Source organism: Epinephelus moara, chromosome 13 (assembly GCF_006386435.1).
Source record: "Epinephelus moara isolate mb chromosome 13, YSFRI_EMoa_1.0, whole genome shotgun sequence".
Lineage (NCBI taxonomy): Eukaryota > Metazoa > Chordata > Actinopteri > Perciformes > Serranidae > Epinephelus > Epinephelus moara.
The window spans coordinates 1591724-1607188 of NC_065518.1; the positions used below are offsets into that span (position 1 = coordinate 1591724).

General features: G+C 42.5%; 2 protein-coding genes across 2 annotated transcripts in view; both read left to right on the plus strand.

Annotated features, from left to right (window-relative positions):
• Positions 1-484, plus strand: part of srcin1b (SRC kinase signaling inhibitor 1b) — a 183511-nt gene extending 183027 nt beyond the window's left edge. Inside the window, exon 19 of the mRNA XM_050059518.1 lies at positions 332-484. Within this exon, the coding sequence (XP_049915475.1) occupies positions 332-484 (153 nt within the window). The remainder of the gene's footprint in view (positions 1-331) is intronic.
• The window catches only part of plaub (plasminogen activator, urokinase b), a 396726-nt gene that overhangs the window by 62464 nt on the left and 318797 nt on the right, over positions 1-15465 (plus strand). The window lies entirely within an intron of this gene.

The following is a 15465-nucleotide window of genomic DNA, read 5'->3' on the forward strand; positions in this document are numbered from 1 at the left end:
GCTGTACATAATCACGGAAACTGTCAGTGTGTCATTCTGTCAGTCAGTCATTCTGTCTGTCCCACGTTTTTCTACTCACTGACGTGGTCAATCTATGTGAAACTGCACACAGGCATTAAGGATTGGCATAGGTAGAAGGTGACAAAGCTAACATCAGCTAAAATCAGTGGTACTTTGGATATAGGACAGAAAAAGATGTTCAGTATGTGTTTGTCCATGAGGAGTACATGTATGGTATTTATAATGATGTGAGGATGGCGTGTTTTGTGCATCTGTTAATGTTTAAATGAGTCAAATTAAATTAACCCCTGCCCTCTCCTGGCTCCCACAGAACAGCACTAACTCTCCGGGGCCGACGAAGGGCCCCACCGTCGCAGCCAGGCTCAAACACCTTCAGCAGGGCAGCCTGGAGAGGCCCAAAACCCGCAAGCAGAAAGAGGATTTCCCCAAAGTCCAGGGCCAGCAGCAGGTATTCCACTTCTAAAACCTCCGCCTCTGACGCTTCGTCTGCCTCTGCCTCTCCTCTCTGCTGTCACTTCAGAGGAACTTGTGGCCCCACCAGCAGACAATATGAGATTACACAAACACCAGAGGGGGAACTATCTACAGAAACCTTGATTTTTACCAGTTCTTGATGTGTGTTTTGACATTTGAGTTACTGGATCTAACCTAGCTTGCTTAGAGATCAAGTTTTTGTCGTACGAGTTTGTCGATGTTTTGATTTCCTGAGGAAGGTTCTTGGTGGTGCTCGTGACTGATTCAACTAGCTTTATTATAATAGTCAGATCTATTCAGATACAACCTCTTCCTCCATGATCTTCAGTAATGCCACGGAATGATTTCATATCTCAAAGTGATGATATTTAACCATGATCCTGCTCACTTACTGAATCCTCATCTCTCACTCTATTCATCCACTAACGACCACACGCTGCTCTCCTTATATCACCCATTAGATGTGCAGGTTGGCAGGCAGGCAGCAGCTCAGAGTGTCAGTACGTTGGTGTGGCTGGTGTTGAACAGCCAAGAGGCCAATCCATTAAGCTAGCTCACTCAGAACTGCCTTTTAACAGCTCTAATGCTACGACTTATTATGCAAGATGACGAGAGTGAAACACAAGACGCAAGGTTACCTGAGAAAGCTGTTTTTAATGTGGAGGAGCTTTTCACTTTAACGCTGCAATAAACATATTTATAGAAGAGGAGAAGTGGAGGACTGTGAAGAGGACTGACTGGCTGAGGCAGCAGAGGGAAAACTAAATGTATATGGAAGAATATAAAAAGCTGCAAGGATTTAAATTGTATAAACATCAGTTTATACCTCATGATGACATTTAACGCCTCTGAATTTATAAATGTTTTACGTGGAGAAAACTCTGAATTTATGTAATTCAGATATTCTTTTTTATTTCACATCAGTAATTTCAAGTTTTGCAATTTCAGAAACATGATTTTATGGATTGAAGGATTTATAAAGATTATTTCTTGGGAATTTTATGCCTTTATTTGATCGTGATGGTGGAGAAAGAGAGTAAATGAGAGGAAAGCAGGAAGGGAATGACAAGCAGCAAACAGTCCAGCCGAGGAACTCGTTTTTAAGGGTTCACAAATACAGATTATTTTTAAAAAAAAAGATGTTTAAGTCGCTCAAATTCTGCCGTTAAAGGTATACTATGCAGGAACTGTCGGTTACTGTTTGTTAACAGACATATGTCACTAGCATAGTACGCTAGACATACTAGCATACTGTGCTATGTCGTCATTAAATTAAGTCACTTGACTTTTGGTTTCACAAACGACATGAAGAGCAGTCTCCTCAGTGATACACTGAAGCTTATGTGATCCATACATCTTCTCTCCCATCTGCCCTCTGCGGGGTTCCACAACAGTGGCGCCCATTGAATCTCATACTGACGTTAAGGGTGCCTTGTGCGTCCATATCTGATGTTGAAGGCTTCTGCCCAAACATCTGTATTTGACAGTGAAACAGGGTTGGTCAAGCTTCAAACATGTTGGATACTTCATTTCCCATAATGCAGCTTGGTAGCATTTTGTTATAAAAGCTATAATATGCGAGAATTGTCGGGCTCTGATCACCAGTGAAAGTGAGAGCAAAACCCAACCCCACATTCACTCTTGTTTGCTCTGTGTCCGCAATTTTCAATTTTTGTAGCTTCCTCCTGGATGTGTGCCGCTTTCAGTCTGGCACCGGGCGCTACCTTTTTAAAAAGTCGTGACTTCACCTGAGCGCTGCGTTCAGGAACACCCAAACAGAGAAACATTAAGATAAGATAAGATAAACTTTATTGATCCCACACTTCGCCTTCACATTAAGAAGAAAATAAGAAAGCACAGGCAGAGGGCAGAATCTGCTTATAAATTCATTGTCACATACTTAGAGTGGGTCATAAGTGATGATTGAGAGGGCTTACTTCTGTATGTATGAATCTATATGTTGTCTGTATAGTATACCTTTAATTTCCAAACCAAAAAATTAAGTTGAGCCAAAAAAATCAAGTTGCTGAAATTGTGTTGATGAAATTCAAACACCAAATTTCAAAATGTAAAATTCAACCTTGAAAACACGGCTGGTTGAGACTGTTTGACAACAGCTGCCGATAGTTAGAAGTGATCAGACAGTCTGTCCTATCAGGTTACAGTCTGTCAATAATGTGACTTACAAAATCAAAAAATCAAAAAGGTTTTTGAAATTGCAAAACAAAAAATTACCCTGTGGGAATTGAAAATATGGAAATCAAACCACCTAAATTCAGATAGAAAGTAAAATATTTTCAGTCTTATAAATATTGTAGAATATTAATGCAAATATTAGGTACTCAGGAGAGTAGTTAAATTTACAAATTAGGTGTTTGATTTTGAATAAAATTCAAATTATTATTTGCTTTCAACCTCCTGTTCACACATACAGACTCAAACACTGGAGTAACAGAATGACATTCACTATGGATCTCATAATAACATCCTGGACCTCAGCTCAAGACTGCAAAGTTGCCCAGGAGCGACATGCGGATGTTGAGAAAAGTTAAACTTCATACAAATGTCCAGAGCTGCAACAAACAGTTATTTTCATTATTGATTAATCTGCCCATTATTTACTGTATCACTGTTTTGTCAAAATGTCAGAAAATAGTGAGACATGCTCTGAGAAATTTCCCAGAGCTCAAGGTGACGTCTTCATATGTTGTGTCAGATCCAGAACAGTCCAGAGATCCCAGAGATATTCAGTTTATTAAGAAGAAAAACATCAAATTCTCTCATTTAAGAAGCACAAAATCAGTTTTCAGACTAAACTGATTATTCAATGATCAAAATAGTTGTTAACCTTTTTCTGTAGACTGATTAACAGGGTTCCCGTGGTCATGGAAAACCTGGAAAAATCATGAAATATTAAAACACTGACAGTTTTGGAAGTCATTGCATTTTGTTGCATGTAATGAAATAGTTACGATAATCTTCCACGTAACGTAACATAACGGCAAAGTTATTTTTGTAGCTTGTGACGTAACGTAGTTCTGATATGCATCGATGTGTGACGGCATCTTGTTTACCATCACGTATGTTTTCTTCCCACGCTCAGCCTCTCGCTTCCTGTGTGTTTGTTACCAAGTCATGGAAAAGTTTTAAATTCTGTCCATGACAGTGTGGGAATCCAATAATCAACTAATCATTGCAGCGCTACACACACAGTCCTGGAGACAAATACTTCAACTTATCTACATAAAAGTACCTCAAACAAAGCGGGGAATCAGCAGCTCGTCTGTTCAGTCAGATATAACTTCAAGAAGCTGCTGGGAAAGTAAATAAGAAAATGTAGCATGAGAACTCATCGCTCAGGAAAAGAAACTTAGTGGCAACAGGAAAAAATAAACGGTCCGATCAGAGCAGAGCGCGTGTAATATTACCTTCTCAATGCTCAACACGTCCACAAGCTTCAGGCTCATGAGAAGCCACAGAGACACGTTGGAGTGTGTGTGTGAACAGGAGGTTAAACTCAGCGCTTGGCCTTTTAGATGTGAAGCTCCACTCGTCTTATCTGCTCCTGCAGACGCTCCAAGCTGCCCCTGACCTGCTGAGTGGAGCAGCCTTGACCCATCCTTGGCTACGGTCCTCTTTAATATAAAATAAAAAAAAAGAGCTTTCTGAAAATACTCGGAAAGAGAAAGTGATAAGAGCCAGTCAGTGAGAGCCTTAACTGCTCACACCAGTCCATGTCTTCACCCAGAATCACCGTCTCTGCATGTGGGCCAGTTTCAGGGATCTGATTAATTCATGATTCTACCACATTAAACATGCAGCACCTCATTTATTAGTTTATTTAGAGTTTATTTTTTCCAAACACCCCCTGGAAGCTGCTCATCCACAGGAGCCCAGACATACTTAGAGACTTAACATTCATGTATCAGGTTACTGTGGCTCTCAGAAAGGACGGTGTCATCGACAATAGCTTCTATTAGCCGTAACAACAATTAGCCCACGGCTAACACAGCTGACCTCCACTTGACACAGCGATGCCATCTGGGAGAGTGTTGCACTTCTCTCCACACACAGACCTCGAGGATTAGTATTCAGGGCTGCTCATGTCTCGTGCTGGTCTGAATATCAACTCCACTTTTTTTGCGCCTCATTTCCCTTATTGCTTTTTAAAGATGTATCACCCAAAGAGCCTGAAAGCAAGCGGTCAAATAACGTGTCTTTTTGTTGTGCATGTTTACGTGGTCAGGAGTGAGCTCATGGCTTGAGATCATGTCTTCAAACATGGTGTCAATACTGAACAGGAACATGTATCATCAACACAGATTCAAAATGATCTGCAGACTTCCTGCTGTAAGTTACAGACACTGGGCCTCATGCAGCAACAATGTCCTAAACTCTCTCTTATATTCTCACCTTATTTTATATTAAGAGAAAAGATAAGTCAACTCCACCCAACATTTGTAACCATCCAAAGCAGCTCTTACCCAGGTGTTCTGAATGATCACTTGATCAGAAATCTGATGTTCGTGGCTGATTGTTTATATTAGCCAAGGTACTGTAACACCCCCTAAACATTTTGTAAGGGCAGGTTTTGTGCCGTGTGCAAATACTCTGGCACAGGCCCAAGAATTTGAGAGATGCCACCAAAAGTATGCCTCTGTTCTGAGGCATCTCTGCCCTTCCACATGCAAATGAGGACAGAGAGAGCACACCTTCCTGCCCTTCCATGCGCCTACATGGAAAGCTTAAGATGGAGAGAGCACACCTTCCTACCCTTCCATGCGCCTACATAGAAAGCCTCAGGCAGAGAGAGCACACCTCCCTGCCCTTCCATGCGCCTACATGGAAATCCTCAGGCAGGGAGAGCACACCTCCCTGCCCTTCTATCTGCCTACATGGAAAGCCTAAGGCAGAGAGAGCACACCTCCCTGCCCTTCCATGCGCCCACATGGAAAGCCTCCGGCAGAGAGAGTAGCAGCAAAGACCCCCAGGAACCGAACAGAGCAGCATCAATGACAAACAGAAATGACATTGATGAGTCAGACACAACATGAAAAGGAGGAGCTGGGGTGGAGGCAGGTTGCAGAGCAGCTTGCAGAGGAAGCAGCAACAGTAGGCAGGTCAGAGCAGTTTAAATAGGGCGCCCTGAATGAGATTTGGTTGCATAGAAAGGAATCATGTGATCTATCAGCTGACTCCCTTTATCAATCAGCTGATCCATCAGTTGATTGATGTAGCTGGGGTGTGAGCTGAGCCTGACGTCATGTCCTGGCAGAACTAATGCTATGCTCAGTTAATCTAAACTTGACGAGATATTCATGCATTTTTTTTTTTACATTTCCTCAAGTTGCCCAAACTCTCGGGGGCTGTGAAGATCAGATGTTTTTCTCTGACTTTGTTAAGAGTGCTCTTGACCACTCGTAAACTTGTCTCCTACCTAAGAGAGGAGCACAATCAAAAACAGTGGTGAATCCAAAAAATCAATGGGCACTAACAAAAACAGAACGACTCATGGACATGAAGACAAGTAAGATGAAATGTATTCGTCTGTCACTTCCTGCGTGAGGCCCACTGTCAGTAATTACTCAGTTCCTCCTCAGTGAATATAAAAGCGTCTCTGTCACCTTAAACTGTACATAGTGTTGTAGCTGTGGCTCAAATGAAGCCTCTTGTATTATAGTAAATGTATCATGAAAACAATCACACACAGGGGACAATGAAAGTTGTACTCATTAACTAGAACTTATTGCCATCTCAGTCACTTTAATGTTCCTTTGTTTTATGTTTTCACCCCTTTTGTTTTGTGGGTGAAGGATGCAGTAAACATCACGTGATGCCTGTTTCCAGATCAGCAGAAAGTGGTGCAATGTGTGTACTTGCCTCAGGCAAATGAATGCATTTGGACTGTGAGATGTTTGTAAAGCAGAGGCTGTTAGACGACAGCATCCATCTGCCAGAACGACATGACCAAGTACTACAGATTTTATCTTTTGCTGACCTGTGTAAGCTTTTTATTTTTGACACAGTCTCAGCAAACCTTCAGATTGTTTTCTGACTTTGATGGAGAAGTTGCTGCTCTGCTGCAGTAAAAAAAGAGGCGGTGCACTTTATAATCCCTTTTCAAGCCTGGGTGGTGCACCTGTCTGCTACTCCTTTTGTTCCTGAGCGCTCTGAGAGAGCCACAGATGTACCCCTGTCCCCCTGAGGCACCAAGCAGCACCTTGTCACCACGAACTGTTTTCTTTTATCGTTGAACTTAAGCCGTTGTCAGGCTTGGATTCTTCCTCCTTGTACACCCTGTTCCAACACAGTTACAGACAATATGAGCTTTCAGAGGACGTGAAAGGCTTTTTAAAGTGTGTTTTATTCAGCCAGCCTTTTCTCCAGGCATTACAGTCGAGTGTTTATCCCCAAAAGTCTGCAAAGAATCCATCGTCATCCGAGCACTGTTAGCCAAAACTGTGAATCGTCTTTGATCTCGTCCCTTTCTCACAGAGGGTTTTTTGCCCGGTGGATTTCATACTTTAAAGGATAATCTGCTTCAACTTGAGTTTTGTTTTTGTAGTTTTGGAAATCACTTCTATCAGTAGTGATATTACTGCACCAACCAAAGTTAGTCACTGGGAAGCCAAACGGGACAAGAACAAGCAGTCAAACGATCAGACAGGTTGTAAACAAATTTATTTAAAAGGGAAAAAGAAAATGAAAGACAAAATGATTCCCAAACTGTCCATCATGGACGTTTACAGGCAGATCTAAAGATGATGCAGGGGCAGTTTGACAACCTGCTGTCTATCGTCAGGTCATCCCTTGACTAGAGATGATACGCCGTCTCATGGTGGTCACTTCCTGTCAATGTTACAGTTCAGAAGTACAGAGAGTTGTTAACTAGAGATGATACGCCGCCTCATGGTGGTCACTTCCTGTCAGCGTTACAGTTCAGAAGTACAGAGAGTTGTTGACTAGAGATGATACGCCGTCTCATGGTGGTCACTTCCTGTCAGCGTTACAGATCAGAAGCACAGAGAGTTGTTGACTAGAGATGATACGCCGTCTCATCGCGGTCACTTCCTGTGAACCGGCAGCTTTTTAGAACGTTGCAGAACGGCACACTGCAAGAAGGTGTCTGTTTCATTGTGAATCTTTGGTCTGAACTGGGCTTAAAATGCATCTTATTGTCAGGAGTAAAGGGGGTCTTATTTACATTCGATCGTCTGACTGCTGGTTCTTCTTGTCCTGCTGGTGACATCATCATAACTGACAGAAATGACGATGAAAGCTACAGAAACAGGACTCGTTACTTCCTTTAACATGAAGTTTTCTTGAGGTTTTTCTCTGTATCTGCATCTCAAGGACACTCAAAACCTCTGATCCATCATTTTCAGAGTTGAGCCCAACACGAGTCCTGACGAACTTGGCACTCTTTAGACGTACATTCCCACCGTGGCGTGTATTTCTCTACATGCCCAGCGCAGTAAACAGTCTGTCATTAATCTTCCTGAACGTAACCTGTTTGTCCTCGCAGCCCTTTTGCCTCACTGAACATTTGGATGGACGAAGCGTCAGCAGCCCTGTGTGGCCCGCACACTGTGGTTCAGAGCCGTTCATTAGCTGTGGCAGCAGAGGAGGACCAGGGGACGCTCACTCTCTGCTTGTTTTTTACAGCTGGTTTATTTATTCCGCACATAAAGGAGCCTCTGAGCCTCCTGCTGCTCCTGCTGCTGCTCCTGCTGCTGTCGAGGTGTTTAAAGAAAGTTCAGATCACACAGAAGGAAATGTGTTCTTACCAACACCCGAGAGGCTCCGCTAATAAAGAGCTGTAGAGACACTCACTCCTCTTCAACTCCTCTTCCTCCAGCTCCTCTCCTCCTCACCTCCTCTTCATCCAGCTCCTCTCCTCCCTTTCTCCTCTTCATCCTCACCTCCTCATCATCCAGCTCCTCTCCTCCTCACCTCCTCTTCCTCCAACTCCTCTCCTCCTCCTCACTTCCTTTACCTCTACCTCCTCTACTCCTTTCTTCCTCACTTCCTCGTCCTCCAACTCCTCTCCTCCTTGCTTCCTCTTCTTCCAACTCCTTTCCTCCTCAAACTCCTCTCCTTCTCTCCTAGTCTTCCCCCTCCTCCTCTCCTCCTCACTTCCTCTTCCTCCTCCTCACCTCTTCTTCCTTCAACTCCTCTGCTCTTCGCTCCCTCCTAATCCTTTCTTCCTCACTTCCTCCTCTTCCAACTCCTCTCCTCCTCACTTCCTCCAGCTCCTCTCTTCTCATCCTTTACTCCTTGTTTACTTTACTTGTTGACTTGTTTACTTTTATTTCCTCTTCTTGCATTTTGTCCTTTTGGTGTTTCCTCTCCTTATTTTGTCTCCTTTGCTTGTCCTTTTTCTTGTTTCCTTGTTTTGCTCACCTCCTCTTTCCTTCCCTCTTCTACCCTTGCCTCCTTTCCTTTCGTCTCCTCTTCTGTTTTTTTATCTCTCCTCATGTCTTCCTTCTTGTCTCCTTCCCTTGTTTTCTCTCCTCTCCTTTTCTTGTTTCCTTTCCACCCTTCTGCTCTCTCACTTATCTCTTCTTTCCTCCTCTCTCATATCCTCGTATCATCTCCTTGTTCACTCTCCTCCTCTCTCCTCACCACTCCTTATTTCCTCTCTTTGTCTCCTTTGCTCACATCTGCTCTCTTTTCCTTCCTCTCGTTTGTTTGTGTCCTCCTCTTGGTTCCTCTCCTCCTGTCCGGTTTTGTCTTCTTTTCTTCTCTCCTTACCTCTCTATTTCCTTTCCTCCCCTTATTTCCTTTTCTGTTTTTCTTTCAACTCTCTTCATCTTCCTCCTCCTCCGTCTTTCACCACCTCCTCTCTTTGCTTCCTCTCCTTATCACCCCTTTCCTTTTTCCCCTCCCCTTACTTCTCTTCCTGTGTCCATTCCTCTACCTCCTTCTTTCCTCTCTACATCTCTTTACTTTTTTCCTGTCCTAATATCTATTTCCCTCTTCTCTCCTTCCCATTTCTACTCTCCTTACCTCTCTTTTTATATACTTGTCTCCTCTCCTTGCTGCCCCTGCTCTCCTCTGCATTTCCTCACCTCTGCTCTTCTCTCCTTTCCTTCCTGTCCTAACCTCATGTCCTTGTTTCCTCCCCTTAGCTTTCCTCTGCTTGTTTCCTAATCTCATCTTTCCCTCCTTATCTTCTCTCCTACGTTTCCTTCCTGTTCGTGTTTCCTTACCTCATCTCTTTTACTCTGCTTACCTTTCCTTTTCTTCATCTCGTTGTTTCCTCCCTTTCCTCTCCTTGTATCCTCTCCTCCGTTCTCCTATCCTTATCTCCTTGTTTCCTCTCCTAACCTCTCCCTCCCCTTTCCTCTCATGGTATTTACTCACCTGTTCTCCTTTTCTTATCTTCTTGTTTCCTCTCCGTATCTCTCCTCTGCTCTCCTTCTGTCCTCTCCTCTGTTCTCCTTTCCTTATCTCCTTGTTTCCTCTCCTAAGCTCTACTTTCCTCCTCTTCTCTGCTCCTTGGTTCCTCTCCTATTTCCTCGCCCACTTTTTTAATATCCTTATCTCGCCTTTTTTTGTCTCCTCTCTTCTTCTTTCCTCTTCTTGCTTTTTTGTCGTCTCCTTGTTTCCTTTCCTGTCCTTGCATCCTCTCCTTTGTTCTCTTCTCCCTGTCTTCGTGTTTCCTCTCCTTGTATTTTCTCAGCTGTTGTCCTCTCCTTATCTCCTTGATTCCTCTCCATATCTTTCCTTTCCTCCCCTTTTATCCTCTTCTCTGATCTCCTTTCCTTCTTTCCTCCTCTGTCCTGTCCCTTGTATCCCCTCCTTGTTTCCTCACCCACTTTTTTCCTATCCTTATCTCACCTTTTCTTGTCTCCTCTCTCCTGCCTCTCTTCTGCTTTCCTCTCTTTCTTTGTATCCTCTCCTTGTTTCCTTTCCTCTCCTTCCTCTCTGATGTTTCCTTCTGTACATGAACATCATCCCTCCTCTCCTGCCAAAGTGTATTTCATCCTTCCTTTCCTTCCATCCTTCCTCACCTCTGTGCGTCACTCAGAGAAGAGGAGGAAGAAGAAGGAGACGAAGGAGAGGAGCTGAACGAGGACACATTTTGGGTCCCACAGCTCCGACAGCAGACTGTGATCACAGAATCAGTTCTGGCTGTTTGCAGCTCAGCGACAGCCTCAGACTCTTCTCCCCTCTCTCATCTACCCACAAGCACGAGGACTGTCACGCCGATGCACCAAAAACCCGACGTCCCCGGCGGCCAATCAGGAGATGGAAGTGTAGAGTAGTGGTAGTGCGGGGGGCGGGGGAGGGGAGGGGGGGGGGGGGGTAAANCGGGGGGGGGGGGGGGGGGGGGGGGGTAAACCTCGTCAGACACACATGTGAGATTTAACAAAAACTTGAAATACATTTGTCTGTTTGTAAATTTTGATTTTTGTCTTTTTTCTTTTCCCCTCCCTCTCACCGCTTCTTGTTTCCATTCAAAATTTTTCCGTCTTGTTTTTTTTTTTTGCTCCTAAATCTTCCCTCTGTTGCTTTTTTTGGGGCAGTGCTGAGATTTTTTTCTCCTTCTTGTGCTACAGCAGAAACGCTGCTCATCCCTCTGGCCAATCACCATCAGTCTCGCTGATGTTTCCCCGCGCTGCTTTTTCCTCACATCATTCTGGTCTGTGAGCCAGTCTCCCTCTCCCTCTCTCTCTCTCTCTCTGTCTCTCTCTGTTGCTTTGCTTCCTTCATCCTCTGTCTGCTTCCCAGGTCTCAGCCGGACTAATAACGTGAGGAGCGAGTTCTCGGATCATTCTGGTTTTGGATTCGATCCTAGTTCAGACCGTGAAAGTGTGAGATTTTGTCATGTGAATGATTTGTCAGCAGCTAGAGGTCAAACTAGGAGCCAGGGACGATGATACCAACAATAATTAGTTCAGATTATCAGATTTCTGCCTCATCACTCTGCAGCTCTGCCTCACATCAGATAAAGAGTCAGACATTTGGAGGTAATTGCATCGGCTCTGGACCTGCAGTATGAAGCACTTCTAACATCCACCATATCTAACAATCCAACATCTGTGTCCCACTCACATACTGCACACTAATCCTGAGCAGGTTTTGAGTCCAAGTCAGAGTTTAAACTTGTTTTGCAACAGTCAGGATGGAAAAGTGTCAGATTTAATTTTGCACAAAGTTCAGGAAGAATAAAAGACTTCTGGTCACTAGTTTTGAGTCAAAGCAGTCCAAACATGCTGGATCCTACACTTCCCATAATGCAACTTGGTAGCATTTTTTTTTTTAGGCGACCAGCACTTCATCAGAACTGCTCGTCAGTTACCAGAGGTCAGTCCACACCTTTCTGATGTTGGATCATTTCTGTAACATTATGAAACCACTGATCCGACAGTCCGACCCTCTGTGAGGAGGTGAGAAAGGATTTGAGCTGCTTCTTCGTTCTTTACACAAGTATTTCCATCACTGTTCATGTGAACAACCGAGGTCAACACTGTCGGCATTATTGTGTCTGCACCACAGAAACTACAGTAGGAACAGTCATAGTTTTTAAGCTGCTTTCACACCGCCACGAGGTAACCGCCCTGACAACCCCTGCAAGAACGTGTCTCCTGAAAGCAAAGTGTTTTTAAAAGCAGCTTCGGTCCACAGCTGCGACGACAGGCAGGTGCTTCAGTGAACAGGCAGAAGAGCGAGCTAGCATGTAGCTGCAAACTGTAGCAGGACAACAAGATTTCTACATAATCGGACATTTTACCAGTCATCTGAGATTTGGTGGAAATGTTACCCCAGGCTCCTCCATGTTGTCTTCTTCCTGCTTTCGTGATGTCCGCTATTTGATCAGCCAAAGCCAGACAGCAACTGCCAGAAGTTACACTCTGTGCAGCATCTGTGCACGTTCATGTGGGCGGTAACCACTTTATACCCCTACCGCCATACTCAAAACCACTTCCCCTCTGCCACCTTCCCCTCATTGAAATGACTGAGGGCGACAGGTTACCATGTGGCGATGTGAAAGCCCCGTTAGAACACAGTCTTTCACCTCCTATTTCAGAGGCCGTACTCTCCCAGCACAAAAAGAACCTTGAGTGTCGTAAGTGTACGTTGATTGGTCAAACAACAGACAACACACGACACAAACAACAGCTTATAATGAAAAACAAGGAAGAAAACACGGACAAATGGACTGACAGTGAAGTCCAGGCTTTACTGAGCATAATCCAAGTTTAACAGGCGGCTTACGTCACTTACACACATTAAACACACATTAAGCACACATTAAACACACGTTAAACACACGTTAAACACACGTTAAACACACATTAAACACATGTTAAACACACATTAAACACGGCTTAATAGAGATAGTGTCAAACACAACTCAGCTTCACTATAACTCGCAGCATTCACAGACAAACACTTGTCTTTATCTGGACACATTTTCCCCACAAATACAACATGCTAACGTTATTAGCACAAGCCTATGGCATTTTACATTGTATAAATTAGCCTAGCAGCTAGCTGACTTTTTCCTCTACTCATGTAAAACCAGAGACAACAGCAACATTTAACAAAGTGCTATTTTTGTGGAGGCTTTATTGTCTTCACAATTTATTGTTTCTTATCTGTGAAATTAAAGTAAATCAAAGCTTTGTTTCCACTGAGGGAAATGGTTTCAGCTTACAGAGACAGACAGGAGGTCTGTGTCACTGTGACATGTGGTTACATTTCTAGGGAAGGGCACGTCAGGCTACAGTGTAGGGTACATGCTGTAGGTATAGCATCAATGATGCAGAAGTATATTTCTTGCTTAACCTGTTGTGTTAGTGTTGGCATGAGACAAGGAAATACCATCCAGGAAGTCTAACCAACCAGATCCATATGTATGACACTGTAACACTACACAGCAACTGCAATGTTAACTTCTTATGAAGAGTAAAGTGATCTCTATGTGCAGATTTGTTGGAGTTTCCCTTTAAAACAAATTGCAGTTGGTGGTGAGATGAAAAAAAAAAGTCTGAATCAGTCATTTTCTGTTGGTACGAAATACTTAATAATGACAAAAACATTATAATAAAAATCAGTATATAATGTCTACAATTAGTATGAAGTATGAAGTTGGGACACAGATGATTTTTTTTATTGTTTTCTCTGATTAATTTGTTCTAAAGATGAATTCAATCCCTGGATGTAACACAGTGGGATCAAACAAGAGTTGAGATGAAATATTTTTGGGGTGAAATATTTAAAGTGTGTCTAAAATGACAAGATAAATAATCCTGCACACACGCTCGGTGCCGTTTGACATTTTCCTGGAGGGAAATATTAATCTGTGAGTGTGTATTTATACCACTGGCAGAAATTAAATTACAAGCAGATGTTTCAGTATATAGTTAATACATTTATGGAATGTATTAGTAGTCTCAGAAATAGCATTAAGAGCTAGCACGAAAATAGATAAAAACCGCAGTTAAAGTATAACCTGAACCACTTCACAGATATATTGTATGTATATTATTAAAAAACCATTTAGTTTTTGTTTTGAAGAAATCGCTTTATTAACATGTAAAAAAGAAAAGTATCATCTATGTTTTATATAATCAAGCTTTTTTTGTATTTTTATACTTGAAGAAAAGGATTCATAAGCATGTAACACATTTATTCTGTAAATTATTATTTTTCTGTGTTAAAGATTTTTTATTTTTTTCCTGCTGAACCATAGAAACGATCCATGATCACACTTTGTCGTATGAGACCAGTACAGCAGTGGGATAGTGGGAGGTTCTCCAGACGAGCGGTATCTAAACGTACCACCACATTTATAAAAAGCACATTATCCTCCTTCCTCTAAAGACGATCACCTCACTGATAGGACGCCCCATTTTGTAGCTGTTTTCCTCTATTATAACCAATAGTGTACGTACACTGCACAGATTAAACTCTATTGATGGTTTCTTGATGAATGTGTGATTGTTCAAACCATTTGTGGATGTTCAAAAATGTATATAAACCCAAATGATATATTACAAAATTGATTTTGTGTGGACATTTTTTTAGACGGGAGAAAAAAAATCCAAAATGGCATGCATACTGTATACATTCCTGGAAATCTGCACGCTGGGTCAACAGAGGTCAAATTTTCTTGTCAATAATTCTGTGTATACCTGTGAGTGTATGATAGAGTAAACAAAAATTGTACAGTAACATAGATTTTTGTATTATGTTGAAAATGGGTCGGTGAAGCCCCTTTTACTGTCAGAATAAAGAAAAAAAGAGGATTATGATTCCAAGTATTGAGAAAGATATGGGGATGATATTGTATATCAACTACATACTGTTCCTCCAGTGTGAGAGTGATGCTTGCTGTGTGGGGTAAGTGTTGTTTGTGACTCGTGAAGAAGAATGATAATCTACTACAAAGTCCGTATAACTAAAGACCAACTAAACCGTGCAAAACACCGCGCAACTTTGTGTATGGAAAGTAAAAAGTTGCTGCTTCGTGTGAGAAAAATCAACCAAACAAAAAAAGGTTGCTGCTTTTGTACGTTCCTGTTGTGTTTTTGTGACAATAAAGGTGACCCTCTTATACATGATGGTTGTGAACGCCTCTTCTGTGAATGGCCTCCAATGTTTCATCGCAGGGCTGCTAACGATTTCTTGATTTACTGATTCATTGTTGGGTCAATAAAACTTTGAATAAATGTCCATCACGGAGTAGTCGAAAGGAAATGGTGGCTTTGTTTATTTCTGCAAACAAAGAATACATTTATTACATTACTAGAGGCTAAGATCGCTGAGTGATGATACCAGTGTTGGGTAAGGGTTACTTTAAAAGTAATCAAAGTACTTTACTGCGTTACTTTTTAAAAAAGTAACCAGTTACTTTACTGCGTTACTCCCTGAGTAAAGTAACTCAAGCACTTTTAAAGTACTTTTGAGTATTCTACATTTCCTATTGGGCAATGGACCACAGGGCGCTAAGCCTAC